Raw genomic sequence first — 24,622 nt, 5'->3', positions numbered from 1 at the left:
TATTCTAAGTAAACTGCATCCACAGCAACACAGAAGTGCCAGCAAGGGAGACTCTCTAGTGTAGGTAAGGATGCCAAACAGAATCTCTTCCCATATTTAATGTCAATATACTTTATTGTGTAGTAAAAAAGCTTTAAGGGCTTTCATACATCTACATTTGACCCTAGTCCCCAAACTCCTGATTCATTCCTGTGTCTTAATTTCATCCTTGAACTCTTACCATGATTCTCAGGAACACAGAAATCCGAATGCCTGCTCAAATTACTCCTTACAGAGAAAACTTGCTCTTGACAACTTGTGAGAAGCTTACCCTTCTCCAGTAACACCTTTCAAGCAAAACCATCTCTTTCACTCAACAAATATTTACTAACTACATGCCAGGTAGTGGCAACTATAGTGTGATACCATTTTTTGAAAAAGGAATAAAATATAAAAGAAAAATATGGCAGAATAAGCATAAAAAATGTGTTTATGATGTCTAAATTACATAGAACACATTTTAAAGTCTCATACTTAGCATTCTCTAATTCATATAACTAAGAAAGTAGCCACTGAAACACCTGGAATGTTACCTGAGGTTTCACAGTAAACTAACACACCTTAATTTTCATCAATAAGGAAAAACATTTAAAAAAAATCTTAAAATAAATATCTCTTAAAAAGCAGGGACCTTCAAAGCAGGGGTAACAAATGAAGTCTATCTGAAGACAGTATAATGCCAGTCATCTCAAAACTGTATATTTATAAGCAGGCTATGAAGGCTAAAGTGGGTTTAGAAATAATATGAAAATATTCTAATACTTTTGCCAGAGAACAGGAATTAGCTGGCAATAATTTGGAACAAACTGTGAAGGTATATACAATACCAGGTGGCTGTGTGAAATGTTTTACTTAAATTTAATAAGAGCTTCATAAAACTTGTGACAATACAGAAGAGCCTTGGCATAAAATATGTGGAAAATGCTACACAATATAGATTGAATATGAATAAAAATAAATAACTGACCTTAGCCCTTCTTCCAACATTGGAACACTAAAAAAAAACAACTGATGTGCACACAAACAAAAACTGCACTTACCTTAAGAGGCTGGGTGCCTCTCAGTCCTGCCTGTCCTCCCATTTGGGGAGAGCCTTGCTGCAGTGGCTCAGTCATTAAGCTGCCGGCATTTCCCATGCCTGGGTTTGGGTACTGCATATTAGGTCGTCCCCGGCCTGCTCCAATTGAACCGTTCATGACTTGATTAGGCATCATTCCCTGTCCGTTGCCTGCAGTCAACATTCCAGGATTCATGCCAGCATTCATCCCTGTATTCATTCCCATGGCAGGTTGATTTACTGGACTGTTCATCATACCTGTTGCAGAAGGTGTGGGACCCTGATTTGGTCCACTAGTGCCCATCCCCATGTTGGGGATTGGGCTTTTGACCATGCTATTTATCAAACCTAATCCAGGACTGTTCTGTTGGGCCTGGCTGGCCATGCCTTGGCCTGGACCACCAATCCCCATATTGAGGTTAGGGGAACTACCAGACCGTAGCAATTCTGAGAGTTGTTTATGTTTAGAGGCTGCATCTTGTACTATGCCAAGACTTGTCTGAAGCTGGCTAATATCACCACCATTGGTTAGTCCCAATTCTGTAGAGTTGATTAATTCATCTGGTAAGTCATGCTCCAAGTCAAATAGAGAGCCAAAATCTGAAATTAAGAAGAAAGATAATGGTTAGAGTTTGACAAAAATCAAAATAAAAAACTGCTCTATACTTTGTTCTTGATAAGTATTACATTTCTACACCTCACTCTATGAACTACTATCTACTTGTGGTTTTTCATGTTATACTAAAAAACTTTTTTTTGATATCTACATATTTAAAAATAGGAGAACGGCTTGATTATACCAACAAGTGTAAACACTTAATGAACTGAACTTAAAATAACACAAGGAAGGAGGACTCAATCTCCACACAACCTGTTATGAGCTGCTAAGTTTGTACTGATGGTCAGGAAACAAGTTATGTAACAGTCCAGGATGCCTTAGGTTAAAATAATTTATCAATACACAGACTAACTCAGAACAAAAGATTTAAACTATCATCATAATAAAGACAACTGATACAAAAGACCACTGATCTGCAGAACATTCACTGTGAGCTCCATGAAGCAAGGGGCTGTCTACCATTCTTCGCCAAGTTTTCTCACAGCACCTGCCACAGAGTAGGTCCTCAATTTGCTGAGTGAATTTGCTTTCACCTGACTTTAGCCTACAGATTAGATTTCCTTAACCAAAATGCAGCTGAAATAGGATACAAAACTATGCCTCTAGCTCCTTTAACAACACACAAATCACCCTCACCCTCTCCCCGCCCAACTCCCAGCAAAAAGAAGAAATTAGAAATTAACCCAGGGTTTCTCAATCTTGCTACTATTAAACATTTTGGGCTGGATAATTCTTCGCTGTGAGGGAGCATTGTTAAGATACTCCACAGATCCCTGCTCTCTTTTCTCAATGCCATTAGTATCCATACCCCATTTGTGACAACCAAAAATGTCTTCAGTATCACTAAATGTCTCTTGGAAGGGCAAAGTTGTTCCTGGTTCACCTGCTGAGAGTCTTAACTCATTATATATAGTTAGGTACTTGAGTTTTCCCTTTTTTTCTTTATTGTTGAGTTTTCTTCCCTTTTAATTCTTCAAGCACTTTCACATTAAGAAGGCATTACTGGGTATTTAATAATTAAATATACTTGAATCTACAACTGACTATCCTATTAAAAATAGTTCATCCCTTGAAGACAAAATACCACTTTAAATGATCTATTTGGTCCAATTAATCTTGCTTTTCAAGTAAAACTCTTCCTCTACGTGCCCTTCCTGTTCTTATAGCATTCTATCACGGCATTGAAATTATAAGTGCATCTATCTCTCCCCTCCCCGCTGCCACCTGCCCCCCCCACGCCCACCACCCCATGCACCCAAGCTGTAGCTCGTTGGAAAGCACATGTCTTATCACTTACAGACCAACTCCTTGCCTAATGCCCAACACAGTTAAACATTCTGATCATATTTTAATCGAACCAAACTGTATCCTAGGACCTCAGGGCATGATTTAGAGTCCCGACTTTTACAGAATTATTTTCTTTCCTTTTGAAAAATCTTATGTGCCCATCCATCATAATAAAAGATGTCTTATGAAAATAGTTTTGGAAGATGAAGTCTCAAAATTTATCTTACATCACTACTCAAAGAAATTTGTTTACTATAATGATATATTTCCTTAATCATTTCTATTTACATAACCCACAAAACTAAGATCATACATAGTTTATGAGCAATTTTGCATTCTACTTTTCCCCTGAAGTATACAAATAAATATATACATATTTGAAATATATTTTCTATTGATTTCAGAAAGAGGGAGGGAGAGGGAGACATAGAAATATCAGTGATGACAGAGAGTCACTGATAGGCTGCCTCCTGCATGCCCCCTGGCTGGGGACTGGGCCCACAACCCAGGCATGTGCCCCGACTGGGAACTGAACCGCGATCTCCTGGATCATAAGTTGATGATCAACCTCTGAGCCATGCCAACCAGGCTACAAATACGTATATTTTTATTTTTACTGTTGCACACTTAGGGAAAACTAAAAACCTAAATTTCTATCCATTTAGAAATTTAAAAAACATACATATACCTAAGTGACAAATTAAAGAGAAAGTCACAAAAGAAACTGAGTAATAAAAATACTAGATTTCAAAAGTTAAAGGCTTATATTAGAAAATAAAGCTAAAAATTAATGAGTTAAGTATCCAAGTTATTATATGAGAACAGCAGGAAGATGATCAAAAGATAAAAAGCAATTAATTATCAACAAGAGAGAAATAGATACAACTGAGAGGGGATCAACAAATCAGAAGTTGGTTCTTTGAAGGAGCAATAAAGATAAACTTCTGGGAAAGTTAAGGGGAAAAAAACAAAAAATGAGAAGGCAATACTACTAATCAACTTCATGTAAAAAAAAATTTGAAGAGAAATAAATGGATAAATTCCTGATAAAATACTCACCAAACTTATTTTAAAAAGTTATAAAGGGCCCTAGCTGGTTTTGCGCAGTGGTTAGAACATCAGCTTGCAGACTGAACGGTCCCAGGTTTGATTCTGGCCAATGGCACGTACCTCAGTTGCAGGCTTGGCCCCCCAGGGTGCATGGGGGAAGCAACCAACCAATGTGTGTCTCTCACATCGATGTTCCCCCCCCCCCCCCCGAAAAAACAATGGAAAAAATATCCTCTGGTGAGGATAAAAAATAAAAAAATTATAAAGGATAAATGACCCAGTTTCTCCAACAAATCAATGGCAAAAAGGAGAATGGGAGGAGTTATTAAATAAAAGATTTAAGGACCTTGTTTAGATTCTGATTCGAACCAGTTGTAAAAAGGGGGGAGGGAGGTACACAAAAATACTGGTACCTTGAAGTTATAAGCACCTGGGAGTTCTTTTTCCTATTCAATTGAAATTTCCCATTTTAAAAAGCTCAAAAGGAGATATAGAAAGCCTAAATAATACCATTACTACTACAGAAAATAAATCATTGGTTAATCTTTCTATAAAGAAACACCTGATCTAAATGTTTTTACAGGTATGTCCTGCTGAACTTTCAAGGCAAAGACAATTCAATCTTACACAAACATGTCTAGAAAATAGAAAGAATACTGTAAAAATCACACATGACCAGTATAAATCATGAATACAGAAGCAAGAATCCTTAAAAAAATAAAAGAGCAAACCAATTCATTAGTGCCTTAAAAATGGGTTATCATGATCAAGTTGGTGTAATCTCAGCAATCCAAGAGGGAAGGGTTTGCATTAGAACCTTTCACCATCTATATATGTCATTCAGCCCGGCAGGTATTGCTCAGTGGTTGAGTGTCAACCCATAAACCTGGAGGTCATGGTTTGATTCCTGGTCAGGGTACATGCCTGGGTTGCAGACTCGCTTCCCCAGTAGGGGGTGTTCAGGAGGCAGCTGATTAATGATTCTCTCTCATCACTGATGTTTCTCTCTCTCCCTCCCCCTTCCTCTGTCTGAAATCAATAAAAACATAAGAAGAAAAAAAAGTGTCATTCACCATATTAACAAAGAAGAAAGAAAATATAAGATTCATCTCAATGGCTGTGGAAAAGCACTGGATAAAGTTCATACCAAATCACATTTAAAAAAAACAAATAACAATCAAGGAAGTGATAGAAACTTCTTTAAATTGACAAAAAGGTTTCTTCCAAAACCTAACAGCAAATATGCATAATGGACCAACATGAAAAGTAGACACTTTAGCATCAAAACAAGCCAAAGATGCTCATGACAGCCACTTCTATTCAATGTTGTACTAGAGTATCTAGCCAAAGCAATAATATAAAAAAAATATTATGAGTAAAAAGATTGAAAAGGAAAAAACTTATTTTATGGAGATGATACAACTGTCAACATAGAAAATCCAAAGCAAAATGGAAATAGTGAGAGGTTAAGCATGGTGCCTGAATATATCACAAACATAAACAAATTAAACTGCACTTTTGTATATTAGCAATAAATGTTTAGAAAAAATTTTTTTAATATAATTTATGATAGCATGGGGGAAACTTAGGGGAAAAAAATCTCACAATATGTTACTATAAAATACATGTAAACTGTGAAAGACTACCTAAATAGAATAATATTCCAAACACCTGGGTACAAATTCTTTATATTATATAAAGACATCTATTCTGCCCCCAACAGAGTCAATGCAATGCCTTAAATCAAAATCCTAACAGTTTTTAGGGAACCAGACAAGATTTTTCTAAAGTATATACAGAAGAACCTAGTTTGGAAACTATAAACAGGAATGTACTCACACTTCATAGGTTATTTGTGAGGATTAAATGAGTTAATATATGTATTTAGAATATTGCCAGACATATTAAAAATATAAAAATGTTATCTAGTATTATTATTCAATAAAATCATTACCCTATTATGACATAAGATTGGTTTATAATAATGAGAGCAAACTTTTATCACGCACTTTCAATGAGGCAAGCATTGTTCTTGATGCCTCAATAATTGTATCATTCTTGTTAATCCTCTCAATCTCAGAAATAGGTAACAGACATATACAGAATTCATTGAGGAGAAAAGAACTTCAATAATATAGAAGTCTTACTCTAGGCCCTAGAATCTTGAGGATTTTCATTTAACCTCTACTATAGTCTAATGAACTTATATTTACGCTGTTTTATGTTTATGCAAAACATTTAACATCACATTACAAAGTTAGGCTCCACTTTCAAGCAGACAGGGTTTACATTGGTAGACCTTGCAAATAAAGATTTCGGGGTTGTTCTTTTTTTTAACTGACAATCCTCTATATCCTAAACATTCAACAGACCTAACTGTAGTTATCACTCAGGTTTCAACTCAAAGACTAGTCCCAACAGTCCTGTCTCCCAAGGTGGCTCACTTTTTTGCAGTTCAACTATGTACTTCATATTTCTTTTATTACAGCTAAATAGTATTTGTGTGTATCTTACTTCTTTACCAAATTATAAGTACCTGAAGGATAAGGGTCTCATTTAATATTTACATTTCCCATAGCACCTAGGATATGCTCACAGAATGACTAGATATTTCTAGCAATTCTACAACTGTATACTATCCTTATGTCTGAATTGGTATTTCAACTTTATAAAAGTTCTCTTACCTCAGCTTTAAACCATTTATTTTTAACTATATTGATTAAAACTGGAAGACTATGTAAAAAAGCCATATATACTTTGACCCCCAACCAAACAGACTCTATTATTTCATCTAGTATCACTGACTGTCATTATTACTCCTTATCAATTTTGTGCCTCAAAGTTTTGGACATTTATGATTCCCAAATGTTATCAGCCATCACTGGTATCTAACTTGGCACTGCTCAAGGAATCTAAATACCTGGATTTAAACCCAAGTCTTCAAGCTGACCTCATTTAGCCATCACTTTCCAACTGTGAGCTCAAGTTACCTTTTCTGTCAAAAGGTAGTAACCCACCCCCCCCATGGAACTGTTTTAAGAACCAATGAGGTGGCTCTTAAAGATGTTAAAAGATAGATTCTAAAGCATATAAATGTGTACATCTATTAACCCTTTTTAAAAAAATTATATACCAGGTGGAGCACAGCAAAAGAATCCTTTGGGATCATCTTTAGCAGTGTTTACTTGGGAACAAAAAAATAAAAATAAAAAAGCATAAAAGTTCTGGCTGAAGAGCAATTGGGAGAATAAAGATCCAACTCAGTTCTTTTAGAACACTGACCCTCCCAGGGAGGACCCAAGTGTGAAATTACTGAGTCTCTCATTGCATAGCTGCAGTAACTGATGCTAACACTGGCTTCCCTAAGACTGTATTATTTTGTTATTAAATATGAACCCTATTAACACAACCTGTAAATAATCAATTCTACACTGGTAGGATTAAGAGTACTAAAGCTCAAAAACCTAATATGTGGAGTTCACTTTAGCCATCAAATTTTGAATTTTCCCCCATTAAATCTTTCTACAAAGGCTTCCCAGAAAAAAACCTGGTAGCAAGTTCATGAGCAGCATATTGTAAAAAGGCTACTAAAATAAGAGACTGTATCTTTAGCCAAAGTTGGTCATAAATAGCAAGTGAAACCCAGTGGTCTAAAACTAGCAGAAAAGCAAGTCCCAAGTTCAAAACAATACGTATGAAGATGCAAGGGAACCCTACCACATCCATGAGTGACACACTCAAGGGGCGCACTTGGTGAACACCAAAGCTCCACTGAAGTAAATCCTGCTCTGTAGGGGTGTCTCCAGCACAGCAGCTCTCTGGCTGTAGTTGCAGCTGGTCCTCACAGCTGACTGGCCTGGGGGTCAGTTCCTCCCGGGGACACCAACAGCAACCAAGGCTCAACTACAACAGGGCAGTGCACACAGCCCACACAGGGGAGCACCTAGAAGGCCCAGCTCAGGTGACTGGGGAGGCTGAGCCACTGGACCCTGCAGGACACCTACTACACAAAGCCACTCTACAAATTCCAGGAGACATAGCAGTTCTACCTAATACATAGAAACAAACACCTGGAAGCAGCCAAAATGTGGAGGCAAAGAAACATGCCACAAAGGAAAGAACAGAAGAAATCTCTAGAAGAGGAACTAAATGAAATAGATACAAGCAAGCTAACAGGTAGAGAGTTCAGAATTTTGGTTATAAGGATGTTTAAGCAAATGGTTAGGGAAATAACTGAGAAAATCGATAACATAATAAAGTACCAATTTGAAATGAAGGCTACAGGAACTGAAATGAAGAATAATTTACAGGGAATCAACAGTAGAGTAGCGGATGCTGAGAATCAAATGAGCAATTTGGAACATGAGGAAACAAAAAACACCCAACCAGAAGAGCAAAAAGAAAGAAGAATCCAGAAATATGAAAATAGTATAAGGAGCCTCTGGGACAACTTCAAGAGGCCCAACATTCGTATTACTGGGGTGCCAGAAGAGGCAGAAAGAGACCAAGGAATTGAAAACCTATTTGAAAAAATAATTACAGAAAACTTCCCCTACCTGGGGAAAGAAATCGACTTACAAGTCCAGGAAGCACAGAGGGTCTCAAACAAGAGGAACCCAAAGAGGCCCACAGCAAGACACATCATAATTAAAATGCCAAAGGTTAAAAACAAAGAGAGAATCTTAAAAGCAGCAAGAGAAAAGCACTTAGTTACCTACAAGGGAGCACCCATACGACTGTCAGCTGATTTCTCAACAGAAACCTTGCAGGCCAGAAGGGAGTGGCAAGAAATATTCAAAGTGATGAAAAACATGGAACTACAACCAAGATTGCTCTACCCAGCAAAGCTATCATTTAGAATTGAAGGTCAAATAAAGAGCTTCACAGATAAGAAAAAGCTAAAGGAGTTCATCACCACCAGACCAGCACTACAGGAAATGTTGAAGGGTCTTCTTTAAGAAGAAGCTAATGAACAAAAGAATCTGATGAACTAAATAGATCCAGAGACACTGACACATGCAACAGACGATTATATTTCAGAAGAAAGAGGGAAGGGGGGTGGAGGGTGGGAAGAGATTAACTAAAGAAGTTATATGCATATATACATAACCCATGGACACAGTCAATAACGGGGTGAAGGCCTGGGGAGGGGGTGGGAGTGAAGTGGAGGGGGTCAGTTGCGGGGGAAAATGGTATACCTGTAATACTCTCAACAATAAAGATAAATTTAAAAAGTAAAAAAAAAAAAAAGATGCAAGGGAAAATAATTAAAAATTTAAATGCCGTAATTTAAACAAATCCTATTAAGCAGTGGGTTTTAGTATTGATCAGCCTTGATTTCATGCCTCTTACCAAGCTCCTCTGGTTCTTCCTTTTCCTCCAAGGAAAGGGGGAAAAATAAAGGTACAAATAAATCATCTTTTTAGGCTCCCATCTCAATTTGCCCTTCACAGGAATTAGTTCAGATCAGCTGAATAAAATTTAGATGTTCAACAAATACAAGCAGCAACCGAAAGGGTCCTGTGACATAATAGTTTGGGGTTTTTATTCTAGAGAGACAATGGATTTACTGCAGAATTTTAAGCAGAAATATAATATGGACAAATCTGCCTGTATTAGAGTCTACTTAGGCAAATACGATGAGTAATGAATCAGACAGACAAGTCTACAGTAAGTGACTGGTTAGGAGGCTGCTGCTGGAGAAATAAAGGAAACTAACACTTAAGTCTGGAGAAGTACTAAGGGGAGCACAGGCATCAAAAAGGCCGATCTAAAGTACTCGTTTTGTAACTATAAATATGGGGTTAAGAAAAAAAATAGAAACAAGGATGACTCCTAAATTTCTGGCTTGGACAACCTAAGAGTACAGTGGTACTGCTGTCCAGATGGGCAATCAGAATACATGGTGATGTGAGAGAGAAATGTGGACATTAACTCACCATCAGATATTAAGGGGACCATTGAAAACGCCAGTATTTAAAGAATCATGGGGCCTAGCCAGGTGTGGCTCAGAGGCTGAGCGCCAACCTAGTATCCAGGAGATCGCGGTTTCATTCCTGGTCAGGGCACATGCCCAGGTTGTGGGCTTGATCCCCAGTTGGGGGTGTGCAGGAGGCAGCGGGTCAATGACGACTCTCTGATCATTGATGTTTGTACCTCTCTCTCTCGGTCTCCCTTCCTCTCCCTGAAATCAATAAAGATATATTTAAAAAAAAAAAAGAAGTGTAGGGAGAAACTTAGATTTCTACCTGATTAAAATCTTTAAAAAAATTAAAATAAAATAAAGAACCATGGGCTTAACCAGCAAAGGATGCTAAAACCCAACACTTCTCAGCCTATCCACCAGGAATACTGTCCTGGAAACCAGGTTCCAAGAAGAAAATGTCAGTGGTGTCCCATACTCCAGAAAGAATTCCCTGAATGCAGATAATAGGATATATTTAATAATTTAGGTAAGAGCAGTCCTGGGGAGTTGTAAAGAGGAAAAGCCAGACTGCAGTGGATTGAGAAGCAGGAGGTAAAGCAAGACACCAAGTACTTTTTCTAGACATTAGGGTGAGCTCTTAGATATGTAATCTGCTCACTCTTCCTCCTCTCTCTTTGATTAAAATTTATAAATCTGATACTTATTCCATTAATATCACAAAACTATCACATACAACTGATGAAATGAATGAAATCACACTATCTCTAGTAAGACACTGCCTACTTACTTTCTAAATATCAACCAATATTTGTTGGGCTACTCCTACTGAATAGTTTGTTGGTAAGTTCCCAGACATTCAATGATGCTCAAATACAAAACGACTTCGAGTAAAATGTTTCTTCATCTGAGTGTACATTCAGTCCAAACACAGTGATGCAAACAAAATGTGACTAAAATGGCAGATTTAAATCTTATTTGAAAAATTTAGCATAATACAGAGGGTTTATTCAATGGACTATGTATTAGAAATGTGACAATTTAAAAAAAAACAAGTTTGGACTGAGCAAGTGGGAAACTAGCACTGAGTCAAAACATCCCTTCACTATTACATATTGATTCTGTAGGTCACTCTTGGTATCTTCTATATTGCTGTAATCCTTATAGCAGATTTAGCCATATAATCTCTTGTAAAATAAATACTCAGCTCACTTAGCCTATCCATAAATCAAAAGATCAAGACAATTCCATGGTACATAAAAAGCAAATATTGCCTACCATGAAATATATGAGAAACATAACCTTCAAAACTAACAATATAATTCCAAACACTGTATCACCTGTGAACATAAATAAAATTTAGTTAATAACTAGGATGCAAAACAACTTAAAATTGAGCTAATTTTGGCTCAAAATCTAATTCTACTGCATAATAGTATTTCTTCCAGTTATGCATTATTTGTTGAACAAACAGGCTTATTTTGGTACTTCAGGTAAACTGAAGTAAAATAAAAACTCAGTTCTGCTCTTAAACACTAAGCAAAACACCCATATGAATTATTCTAAAACTAGTCAATTCTCAAGTATCCACTTATAAGAGAGAATCCATGCATGGATTCTCCTTTCAATTAGTTTTCGTGGTATTAAAAGGCTTTCTAAAAATGAACGTTCTAGCTCTCAAGACCTTTCCTTCACCTAACCCAGTGGTAAGGCGAGGATGGAGTAGGGACTGGACAAACAAAGAGTGCAGAGAAAGAAAGAAGGGTGTGAAAGCCTACGGCTCAGCCAGTTCAGCAACCAAAAAAATTCAAAGCAGGGCGAGCAGTGATGAGGAGCCTGGTAGAGACCAAAGCACTCAGATCCCCTAGGAGTTCCAGGTGAGGGGGTTGGGATTTTAAAAATAAGGATGGAGATGAAAAGTCAAAGCCTTGTAACTTTAATAATTCCAGTAACAGTTTGGCTAGACACTGAAACTATCAATCTCACAAAGATCTCTCGTTCTTATAGGCCCGGGACACTCTTACATTCACTCAGCTGGTCGGGGTGCCTAAAAGCATGACATTTTAAAGCACCGCAGCCTTGCCCTGGTCAGGTAGCTCAGATGGTTAGAGCGTCGTCCTGATACACAAAAGTTGCAGGTTCAATCTCGGGTCTGGGCACGTAAAAGAATCAACCAATGAATGTATAAAGAGTGGATCAGCAGCCATGGCCAGGTGGCTCAGCTGGTTGGAGTGTCATCCCGTAGAGCAAAAGGTTGCAAGTTAGATTCCCAGTCACATGGGAGGCAACAGATTGATATCTCTCTCTCACACAAAATAAATAAATAAGTAAATAAATAAATAAATACCGCAGACTTTAAAATTAGGCAATTTTGCAAACGTCACGAATTTATCAGGTAAAACAACTCTCCTAAACTTCATTCAGTACTTTATTTTAGCCCTGGCAGGTGTGGCTCAGCTGGCTGGGCATCATCCTGTGCACCAAAAGGTTGCAGGTTCGATCCCCAGTCAGGGCACATGCCTGGGTTGTGGGTTGCAGGCCCAAACCCCAGGAGGGGGCATGCAGGAGACAGCTGATCGATGTTTCTCTCTCCCCCTCTCTAAAAAAAAATAAAAAAATCAACAAATTATTCTTTAAAAAAAAATTAGTATTTTAGCCTAGCCTGTGTGGCTCAGTGGTAGACAGTCAACTCAGGAACCCCAGAGGGTCATGGTTTGATTTCTGGTCAGGGCACATGCCCGAGTTGCAGGCTTGATATCTGATGGGGGTGTGCAGGAGACACCTGATTGATGATTCTCGTTTCTATCTCTCTCTCCCTCCCTCTGAAATCACTAAAAACATGTATTTTTAAAAAACCGTATTTTAATACTCTGTAGATGAAGCAGAATTAATCTAATCATGAGCAGTCCACCTAACAAGGGAAAAAAGATGTGCACTTAAAACCACTTAAAGAAACACAAAGAAAATTAAATAAAATATCTATACTGGTTAAGACTTGTAATAATTTCCAAAACAACTGGAAGCAACCTGTGAATTATATACAAATTTGGATTAGATAATAATATTAAGTTACACAGGATCACATAGCTATGCATGGTAACAGTTGTTCAATTTAGAAATCCAGTAGAGTCAAAGGGGAAAAGTGCAGCAAATTTCAAAATATGCACTCTTAACACTGTCCTGCAACCATGGCATCAAAAGGTGTATCTATTCTTTGCAAAGTGATCAACTTGAAGTTGACTCAACCTCAACACATTTAAGGTTAAGTCTCAGAATTAACTCAATGACATGTTTATATTAAACCTAAACTGAATGCTAACTTAACTACCACTGATCATTTCTGGATTTTGAGTAGTAGTAACATCATATGAGCAGCTTTGTTGTGAGTCTAGGATTTGTTTGCTTGACTGGGAATGCCTATAGTGGATCCTGATAATGAAAACATCATACTAGCCCCTAAAAAGGGAAAAGAAAAGAAAAAAAAGCCTCCTAAAACTTGCATATCTGTAAAGAAAAAGGGGAGAGAACAGTTTTTGAGTTATCTGCTATATTATTCTACATTTATGACAACTGGTAAACAAAACTTGGATTTTTTTTTTTAATCCTCACCTGGGCATGTTTTTTACAGGAAGGGAGAGAGGGAGAGAGAGGGAGAGGAAGGGAAAGGGGAAGAGAGGGAGAGAGAAATATCAATCGGTTGCCTCCCATACACACCCAGACCAGGGATCAAACCGGCAACCTAGATATGAGCTCTGACTGGGAATCGAACACGAAACCTTTTGGTGCACAGGACGATGCTCCAATCAACTGAGTCACCAGGCCAGGGCAAAACTTGGATCTTAAAAAAATAATTCACTTTGGTAATTATCATTTACTCAAAACTTCAAAGGCAAATGATAAGTGCATTACAAGAGATAAATGACATACCCTTGGTCTTCCTGCCACTATGGTCTCTTCCTGCTACTGATCCTGTACAGAATCACCAGAATTAGTCTTTCTCCTTTCCTTGACCATGTCACTCCCTTGTTCATAAATTTTTATCCTTATGTAAGATAAATGTCAAACTCCTTAGCATATGACTGTCTTTTCATAACAGGACTCCAACATCCTTTCCTATCTGTATCCCATGAAAACACTCCACCATACAGTCTGTGTTCCAGTCACATCAGAACCACTTGTATTTGGCCCTGTGGGTGGCTCAGTTGGTTGTAGCGTCGTCCTGTACACCAAAAGGGAGATCGATGTTTCTCTCTCCCTTCCTTTCTAAAAATCAATGAAAATAGCCTTGATTTAAAAAAAAAAAAAAGAACAAATGAACCACTTGAAACTTGTGTTTGTTTCGCCTGAAATACCCAACTTTCCCTACTTCTATGAAAAGGAAGTTACCTTCAAGGTACACCAAATGAAAACTGACTACTCAATTTAGGAGAATCACACAATTTCAAAATGTCCAAACTTTAACTTATCATAACCGCTCTCCCCATATCCATACACAACTACTTATGTTTGCTTTTTTAGTAAATGACATTCTCACCAATCCAGCTGCCCTAACTTGAAAGTTACCTTGATTCCTCCACTGCAACAGCCTAACATCCAAGTTCTGTTGACAATCACCTTTCCTAAATCTCTCCACTTTTTTCCATCTTCTAATCCAGGTAACCCTCATCACAGCTAGAATCCTAATACAGCCATCTCACTGGCCTCTCAGCTTCACATTTCTCCGTTCCTTTCTAAATAATTCCCCACTTAGTCTATCATCTAAGGAACAATTCTGCCCCATTCATTTAAAAGAGCTAAAAATGGAGTCTAAACTCCAATAAGCATTATAAGCCCTGCATGACAGACTCCTTGTTCATCTCTATGGTCATTTCCTGCTATCCCCTCAGCCAGATGGAACTTACAGGTTCCCTGAATGGGCCACGCTTTCTTTTTCCCAGCCTGGGTCACTCTTACTAACCAACCCTGTATCTATCCTTCAGATCCTAAGACCAGACACCAGTTCCTCAAAGACAGCCACCAGAGTAATAGTAATTACAGCTTAGATCCCCCTGTTTCTCCCAATATACACTGTACTTCCCAAATACAATGATGGTCACATCGGAGTTGAATGTTGCTCTCCTCCCCTTGTCTATAAGTTCTGGGAAGTAAGGGTCTGTCTGTCTGTATGGATTACCAGAGTATTCCCTGTACTGAAGATAAATACCTAGCATAGAGAGTTGGTCCAATACAAGACAACTGCTACCTTGTCAACCTTTCTAAGCCAGTATTTTTCAAATTGTGGGTCACAAGCCAATAGAGGAGCATGAACTCAATATAGTGGGTCACAACTATAAAAGCAACAGAAAATATTAAGAATATATTACAAGAAGTAAGGGTATTATTTGTTCAATTGCTAAGACGGTCTCTGGTTTTCCACACAAAATATAGTTCTTACTTGGGTGTGGTCAAAACATTTTTAGAAGCACTGTACTGCTCCTTCTACTGTCCTTCCTCCTCCTTTATAAGAAAGTGTTCCTTTAAGATGCAGATAAGCAAATACGTAACAGAAAAAATAGTGCTCAGCCACATAATTCTTCAGCAAAAAGCCATTCTTTTTTAAAAAATATATTTTTACTGATTTCAGAGAGAGGAATGGAAAGGGAGAGATAGAAACACCATGATCAGAGAGTCATTGATCAGCTGCCCCCTGCTGGGGATCAAGCCTGAAACCCGGGCATGTGCCCTGACCGGGAATCAAACCTGGATCTCCTGGATCCTAGGTCGATGCTCAACCACCGAGCTATGCCAGCCGGGCACAAATGGCAATTCTTAACTTGAGCATTTCCAATAAGAACAATCTGCTCTCATTATGTCTTAAAATTTTGTTGATTTTCATTTCAATCATATAAATAAGACGTTCTATGTGACAGTAATATATGGAATACTTTTGTTTTTATTTTAATCTCTATTGTCACTTTCTTATACTCTCAAAAAACAATCTCACATATAGGTTAACTGCACCACAGCCTTACTTCTAAGACTACTCTCTGAACTTCAAGCACTTGGCTTTCTTTTTTTAGTCTCTATGTAGTCATTAAAAAATCTACCACTGCCCTGGCCAGGTAGCTTAGTTGGTTAGTGTCGTCCTGATATGCCAAGGTTGCAGGTTCAATCCCAGATAAGGGCACATACAAGAAATCAACCAAGGAATGCATAAATAAGTGGAACAAGAAAGTGATGTTTCTCTCTCTCCCCCCTTTCCCCTCTCTCTACAAAAATCAATCAATAAAATAAAATAAAAAATCTACCATTGCTTTTTTCTGCATATTTAGTAGTAAGGTTAAAAACAGTTAATGCTTAAGCACACTATGCTGCAGCAAGCACCATCTTAACCATTTGATAAAGAGAATTCTCATTTATTCCTTACCACAATGCTGTAAGGTGGGTATTACAGGTGAGAAAGCTGGGAAAGGGAGGTAAGAAACTGGCCCAAGGTTCACAGTTGATAAAGGAAGGTCTGGGATCTGAACTCCAGTAGTGTGAGTCCAAAATTCAATCTCTTAGCCAGTCCCTTTTTTCCAGTAGTTTTCATTTTCTCTCCCAACTAAATTACTCCTAATTGCCCTTTTGGGCATTTATATTAAAAAAAACACACACAAAAACTACATCTAAAAACAAATGAGATCCAAAATTTTTAGAAGAGGCTTAACACCTCAATTAATATTTATTCTTTTAAACCTTTTTTGAAAACTGAGCAATAAAAAAATTCCCATTAAAATTTCAAAAGAAAACTACCATCCATCACATGAAAAAAAAAATCACTGGCAAAATTCAGTGTTGTAAAAATGTTACATTTGGTGTAATTTAAGTTTTAAACATGATCCTTACTTTCTTCTTAAAAATATTTTTAAAATTTATTGATTTTAGAGGGAGGGAGGGAGGGAGGGAGGGAGGAAGGGAGGGAGGGAGGGAAGAGGAGAGGGAGAGGGTGGGGGAGAGGGGGGGGAGGGGGGGGAGAGAGAGAAACATTGATTTATTGTTCCACTTATTTATGTATTCATTGGTTAATTCTTTTATGTGCCCTACCTGAGGATGAAACATATAACCTTGGCATATGGGGATGACACTCTAACCAACTGAGCTCTCCAGCCAGGACTCATTAATTTTTCTAATGTAAGCTACACTAAAAAAATTCAACTTCCAAAATTCTAAAAGGAGGAAACCCTAAAATCTCAAAAAAAAAAAACTCCACCAAAAAAACCCCACACCACACCACACCACAAAAGAAGCATGTCTTACTTTTCCATTAATTGTTGGGTGTTTGACAGAATAACTCCTGAAATGTTTTTGTAAATATACCAGGAAGAAGTTCTACTTCCACTGTATCTGCAACACTTTTGCTTTTATTTTTCCTTTCTTATTTACCACTTAATGCCCCTATAAACACTATGCACCAATTCTCAACTTGTTTTAGTCACACACCCCTCATCTTTTTTATAGACTAGACTCAGGAGAAGGCAGAAAAGCAAAGTAAAACAGAAAATAATACCAAGAGGCAACCAAGGCAGAAACCCTTTCCACCATTCCCTTCATCCACTCGCTAGACAGGCCAATACACCTCTTACCTCTTCAATAGAACATGAACTCCTGCTGGAAAAGGGCACCATATTTTAACACATACAAGATTTACAGTTTAACAAAAGGCACTTTACCTCACTATCAAGCACAGATAGCCTTCCCGAAGCCCTATAAATGAACTTACAAAGCCTTGAGAATAAGCAATTGCTAGAGTTCAAGGCACTTGGTAAAATGTCTTATCCTTTATAACACCTCACTGGGTCAAAGAGCCGTAACTGAAAAACTCCAGAAGCAGAACTCATTAAACACTTGTATAAAAATCAAAACTAAAACATAGTATTGCAGGTTTAAGAGCTGAAAAAAGAAACGGCCTCCCCCAAAAACATTCTGGTTACGATGACAAACCACTAATACACAAAGGTGTTTTGAGAAAGTAAAACTGACATTTAGAAAATCCTTGCCACATCTCTATTGTGTACATTAACCCAGTGCTTAAAATGCAGGTGTATTTTATACACTACCTGCCCCGTGCTTTTAAAATGAAAAGATAGGCCCGGCTGGGTGTGGCTCAGCAGTTGAGCATCGGCCTAGGATCCAGGAGATCGCAGTTTGATTCCCAGTCAGGGCACATGCCCGGGTTGCCGGCTCAATCCCCAGTCCTGGGGGTACAGGAGGCAGCCGATCAATGACTCTCTCATCATTGATGTTTCTATCTCTCCCTCTCCCTTCCTCTTTCTGAAATCAATAAAGATATATTAAAAAAAAAAAAAAAGTTAAGCTGCTACAAAGTTCACGCTCAGCTCAGTGACAGATCAGAGTGATTTATACCGTAGATGCCAAGCACCTGACAAGGTTGTGTTTTTTAAAAAACAAATAAATAAAAAATAAAATAAAATGAAAAAACAGACATGAAACCCAAGCCAATTCTGACAGGTGAGTACACAGTAGGGCCACAAAACTGTACCAAGACCAGAAAGATCTTTACCTACTTAATATGCCAGATCTTAGTGCTGCTGCTGCCACCCATCTTTCCAGAGTCTGTTTTTTCAGTGCATTATAGCATTAAGTGTTTACAGAGGAGTGACAGAACATGTCCAGTGTGCAATGAAGGCAACACATCATCCTCATCATTCCCATCACTCAGGTTATTATTAGAAACACATTCAAGAAATTCTTCCAGGACTTACCTGTTAACTTTTGTCAATAATTTTATCAAAAATTTTTTACAAATGGCTTTTATAATTTGGGGGGGGGGGGGGGAGTGACTTATATCAAATAGTTTTGACCTAACCATAGTAAGTTAAAACTTTCAATGACTCAAGTGCAAATACTGAAACAGGAACATAAAGATGCAAAAGCTAAAAAATAAGTCTCTTCCTCCTCATTCCAACACATGAAATTTAAACTTACAGTTGAATTAACCTGAAAATTTTTTAGAACAATCATTTTTATTCTGCACCAGTGGCTATGCTGATTTGTTTTGTAATACTTTTTCAAATGTCAACCCAAATGGATTCTAGTTTTCTATCCTATAAAACTGCCACATGCAAACACTCTTGGTAGATTCACTTACACAACTAAAATCGCAAGCCTCTATTTAAAAAACAAAAAGGTTTCTGGGGTCTAGAATTATGGCATTATTTGACCAGTTCTAGATAAAATTCACAACCAGTACCAAGGAACAAGTTACTTTCACATTTATAAAATATCTAAGTGACAGCTCAAAAGTAAAAAATGTGTAAGTTACAAGTTTGAAATTTTAAAGTTTTAAAAAGTGAAGTGTCTCTGTTAAAAGTTGGCTGCAAACTTATACTACATACTACTGGATGCAAAAAGGAAAATACAATAGAAATGTAATGGTAACCAACTTGAAGTAAGTTCACAGGGGGACAGTAGTTTCTTTATACATCCCTCCCCACCCCCACAACAACAACAACAAAAACCCCAGACTCATTAGGATTAAAAACTGAACAAAAAAATCCTTGGAATAGAATCTTAATTGGGGAGGTGGGAGGTGGGGGATCAACCCTTACAACAAAATTTAGAGAAAATTAACTAAAATAAACTCTTAGTAATAAATAAGATTTGAGTCAATCTCAATGTTGAGAGTATGTTTTTTATTTTAAAAACCCACTTGATACATTTAGTATTCTTATAACTATTCAAAGATATATGAAGTAGCAAAACAGTTTTTGTGCAATAGACAGGTGAAACACTATACCAAAATGAGTTAGCTAAAGTTACCAAATACACAGATCAGGTATGGAGAATGCAGTAGTGCACCTGAACAGAGGGGTGTGAACGTGAGCAGAGCCTCCCTTCAGGCCTTGCATTACTCCAAGACTAAGCTTTTCAAATAAGGAGTCATCAAAATAATGCACACAAAAGAAGTCTCCTCGAAAATATTCCAAGTCACTGGCTAACTCAAATGTAAAACTCATTATCACATTACATAAAAACTAAAGAAACCACCCAAAAATCTAAGGTGAAAACATGTCTAATGTTGATCTATAAGAACTTCTGAAGGACACTTTAATAAGTGCAAAGGAATACAACTCTCATTACGTGCATGAATTCAGAAGAAAAAAAGACAGGTTAAAAAAAAATCCCTGAAGACTACAGAAACTTCAAGGAATAGGACAGATTGAAGTTCAAGAACTGACAGCATTACAGGCGTGAAGCAGAGGAACTCCACAGAAGTCCTCAAATTCTGCAGGTTATCTTTCTTATAAGAGCAAAGAAACCACAGCATTTGCTATACCCTTACATTTTTGCCCTTTAAAATGAAGTCTTCTTAGAAACGTGCTTGAAAGTTCTCTACAAACTCAAAGGGTACATTTAACTCCATTAGGCACTCTCACTGGCAGATGGAAGGATGACGTCGAGCCTGTTCTTGGGAGTTAAAGAGATGCTCCATAGTAAGGGGAAACATCTTGTGGACTGTCAGATGGCCAGCCACTCTTCCTTTTCATTATCCTGGCACCTCAAACTACGGCGACAGCAAAAAAGGCCAGTGGCGATCAGGATAGCACCAAACTAACTGTAAGGAAGGGATGATGGAAGAAAGTCTCCCAGAGTATCTCTTGAGAAAGGTCTAGTCCCCAACTGAGTGAAGAATTCGTAGAGCTTTTTAAACGGAAATCTCCAAATATGTTTAAAGCATAAAAAGGCAAAAACACACAAATACTAAACCTAATTAATGCACACTTCAAACATGTTAGATCAACTCATGTTTATAGTTCATGATTGGGACTCTTTCAATTTCTTATCTTGATTTCTGAGTACCTAACTCCACAAAATCAGTTATCTCTCTTCCCCCCCACCCCAACGAGAAAGTGACTACAAACTGCGGAGAAAATACCTCACTCTCTCCCAACCTGAAAACCCAGAGTTTCAGACATTTTGGTCTCAAACCAAAGAATGGAAGCTATAAAATGAACTGCGCTCCATATTGATTCTTAAAGCAAATAAAAAAGGAAAAAGGGGGGAAAAAAAGAAAAAAGCAGCTAGGAATGGTACGTGAAAGAACTCAAACTAAATTTCAGGTTTGACATTAAACCTCACGTCAAACCTGAAATCCTGGATCACATTCATACAAATAAATAAAACAAAGGTTTTTTTTTTTTTACACCCTCATCCTCAACAAACGAATCTTGTGCAAAGAAAACCTTGAAAAGGAAGAGTGGAAAGTAGTGGACACAGAGTAAGAGAAACCAAGGAGAAAAGATTCGCAATTCCTCATTTACCAACAACGACAAAATTAAAAGTAAAATTGCATTAAAAACCCTTACACACCAATGCACTGGCATTTCCCAAATTAAACTGCATGGGAGCAACAATAAAGGCCATTTCTATAGCACCACTAAAGAGCTCCGATTCCAGAACACACATCGATATGACATAATGTTGCAACGAATGTATTAGGAAGCAAAGAAAATGGTTGGGCTACTGGACGTCTTCGACCAGCTCATTCAAACACCTTTAAAATTGCTCGAGAGAGAACTAGGAAGAGAGAGAAAGGAAGAAAATATGGAAGAAGAGAGGTGCACGGAGCAGAAAAGATTAAAGGGGATGCGGAGGGCGAGGGCTCCCGAGACTAACCTGTGCCATCGCTGGCCGACGCCGAGAGGGCCGGAGAGGAGAGTTTAGGCCGCTTGGCTGAAGGCGGCCCCGGTTCCACCACATTCTCGGCCATTTTTAATTCTTTCGGAGATACAGGCGAGGAAAACGAGAATCCCCGGGAAATCTCTTCTTCAGATGGGGTCCCCGCCCCGCTCTGTGGGGTGGGCTTGGGGGGCTCCGCCGGCCCCCGAGGGGGGTGGGGGAAGTTCCCTTTTCTCGCCGCCGGGTCGCGGTGACTGGAGGGATGCGGACTCGATAGAAAGGTAGGGGCAAGTGCGAGGGGCCGGGCCTGGGCCCAGGCCCAGAGAAGGGCACAGAAACGCCGAGCCGCCGAGCGGGTCCGCCGCGGCGAATTCCCGAGAACTCGCAGCTCTAGCGGCGCAGTCCCCGGCCCGCCGCGGCCGGTCCCTGCCGAGCCGAGGTCTCTCGGAGCTCCGCCGCCGCCATCAGCCTCTTCCTCCTCGGCGCTGTCCTCCTCCTTCTCATCGCCACAAGGAGGCGGGGGCGAAAAGGGGGGAGAGGAGGAGGCGACGAGACACACTCACCTCCTCCCGGTGCCCCCTCCCGGACCTGCGCCCCCACCCTCCGAGCCCTCCTCCTGCCGCCGCACCGGCCCCTAATGGCCACAGAGAGCTCGCCCGAGCCGAGAGCCAGGCTGGCGCCGCCGACTCACATCGCGCGGCGGACGCGCGGCGAGGACGCCGGGCGCGGAGCTCGCCAGCCCAGAGGGCCGAGTCGAAGAGCGCCGCCCAGCCGGCCGAGGCCCAGCTACGGCGGGTGGCGCAGGCAGCCGCCCCTCGCTCCGCGTCTCCTCCTTCGCCCTCCTCTCCCGCGGAAAATAAATACGGCCGCCGCTCCGGCCCCCACCCCCGGCGGCCAGGTGCGGGGAGCACCCGCCCCCCGGGGCTCCGCTCGGGGCCGCCCTCGGCGGCGGGCGAAAGCGCCGCGGGGCGCGGGGTTATGTAATGGTCCCCCCTAGGCGTCGACGCCGGCCGGGCTCCCGGGCCGCGCTGGGGGTGTGTGCGGGCTGGAGGGGGCTGGGGGTCGGTCGCTTCGGCCCGTGCGCCCCGGGCCCCCTGCTACTGTCTCGGCCCCTGCCGCCTCTCTCCGGCTCGGCTCCCCTCCGCACTCTCGCTCCCGCGGTTCGTACTCTGCCCGGCGTCCCGCTTGCCCACTCTCGCCCTCTCCCTCGCTCCCCCCCAGCCTAGCACACAAACAAGATGGCGGCTGTTGTTTCTTCCCTCTGCCGAATCCTCCTTACGGGCTAGCGGTAGCAGCGGCGGCCGGAAATGAGCCAAGGGGGGGTGAAGGGGAGGGGTTGGGCCTCCGGAGGCAGGCGGCGAGGGGCGGGGCCTGGCCCGAGCCGCTCACACAATGGGGGAAGCGGGCCCGGGGGCGGGGCCAGTTTCAATCACGGGATCCGCCCAAGGCCCTAACGCGGTTGGTGCTTCCGCAAACTCCCCCGGAGTCACCCGGTGGCTCCCTTTAAAGGGGAGGACGCGGGGGGGGGTCGGGGAGGACTCGGGACCTATTTTCAGTCGGTGGACACTTACGGGGAAGGTCCCCGGGCTGGGTCTCCGCGTCGGGGGCCGGTGCGTGCGGGCGCCGCGGCGGGGAAGGCGCCCAGTCTCCGCGCAGGTGGCGGAAAAGGAGCGCTGCGCGGCTGGCCCCGCGCCCGGGCCCGTGGGCGGCGGGCCTTTCGAACCCCGGTTGAGTCCGTCAGTCCGGGGGTACCCCGGCGCCCGGTGTTCCGGGCCAGAGACCTAGTGCGTCCCCTCCTTCCCGTCCATCGCCTTCCCGAAGGAAACGGTTCTCGTCCCCTAATCACACCGATTTCGAGTTGTTTACTTTTTCTCTGAATTTCACCATTTTTTGTTGACAGGGAGCATGTATTATTTCGGTAACCAGACGACAAAAGTCGCAGCGGCGGGACGACGCGTTAGGACCGGACCTAGATTCGCTCCGTGCCCACCGCGTGCCCCCCGGTCCCCGCCAGACGCCGCGGGGCCGGGGCCTCCGGCTGCTGCTCTGAACTGCGGGGCCCGAGGGCGCTGGGGGACCCTGCCCCCCCCCCCAGCTTCATAAAAGACCAGGTTTGCGCAGGGCCTCGGAGACGGGGACACCGCGGGGAAGCGCGACGATGCGCGGGGCTGCGGGTGATGGACGCGCGGGGGGCCGGCCGCGCCCCCACCGCCCTCCCCGGGAGGATCCGCTTGGCCTCGGGGAGCGGGTAGTGCTCCCCAAGGAACCCCCTCAAACCGGCCCGCGTGGAGAGAGTTTAGGAGCTTTTCAGCTTATTTAAAATACGTTCCCCAGTTGGCGTTGGCTAATTGTCGAGCTCACGTCCGTTTTTGTTGGTATTTGCTTTTTAAATGAACGACAGGAATGAATAAGAACCTAGGAGCGGAAGCCTCAAGCAGCCCAGGTTGCCGACGAGGGTGCGCGATGTCGTGTGACGGGCAGGCCTCGTTCACCCCAACTGCAGCCGCGGGTCCCCGCTCCCGGAGGCGGCTGCAGGGCGCCCCGGTGCGCAGGGCCGCGGGCGAGACCGGCCCTCCGTCGCCTTCTCACGGTTCCCACCCGCATTCGCAGCACACGGGACAGAGCACAGGCAGGTGGACAGCACCTGGAAGCAGGGCTGCGCGATTTCCTGGCGGGAGGGTGCTCACCTGGCTTTGAAGTGTCTGACCTTTCAAAAACGTTTGCCTCGTTGTTTTTTTGCAGAGGATCCACCTTGAGTCTCATCAGCATTGGAACATGCCGGGCAAAGCTTAGCTGAAAGCACTGTGGGACCAGGCTCGGGACGCCCGTCAAAGAGCAAAGGAAGGCCTCTCCAGTCCCACCTGCACAGAAGGAAAAGCTCTGCAGCACACGGGAATTCTGCTCCATCCTAGGATGCCCTTCTCTGGGTCTTTACCTGGGACCCCAAAGTCAGCCGTGGAGAAAACAGAATCACACTAATGCAATC

The 24,622-nt window shown here is 41.4% G+C and overlaps 1 protein-coding gene and 1 long non-coding RNA gene across 2 annotated transcripts in view; one reads left to right on the top strand and one right to left on the bottom strand.

The window, feature by feature from the left end:
• Positions 1 to 22,215, bottom strand: part of EP300 (EP300 lysine acetyltransferase) — a 72,253-nt gene extending 50,038 nt beyond the window's left edge. The window contains exons 1-2 of the mRNA XM_016205321.2: positions 21,634 to 22,215; positions 1,080 to 1,696 (exon numbers count right to left, since the gene is read on the bottom strand). Coding sequence (XP_016060807.2) covers positions 1,080 to 1,696; positions 21,634 to 21,727 — 711 coding nt within the window. The 5' untranslated portion in view covers positions 21,728 to 22,215. The remainder of the gene's footprint in view (positions 1 to 1,079; positions 1,697 to 21,633) is intronic.
• A 1,091-nt stretch (positions 22,216 to 23,306) lies between these two features.
• Positions 23,307 to 24,198, top strand: LOC148093944 (uncharacterized). Its single transcript, XR_015714011.1, has 3 exons — positions 23,307 to 23,420; positions 23,537 to 23,747; positions 24,049 to 24,198. It is a non-coding gene; the product is annotated as an uncharacterized LOC148093944 (long non-coding RNA).
• Positions 24,199 to 24,622: the final 424 nt, after the last annotated feature.

The sequence above is a fragment of the Miniopterus natalensis genome, chromosome 2 (assembly GCF_054644295.1).
Source record: "Miniopterus natalensis isolate mMinNat1 chromosome 2, mMinNat1.hap1, whole genome shotgun sequence".
Classification (NCBI taxonomy): Eukaryota; Metazoa; Chordata; class Mammalia; order Chiroptera; family Miniopteridae; genus Miniopterus; species Miniopterus natalensis.
This window is presented reverse-complemented; position numbering and strand designations above follow the sequence as displayed.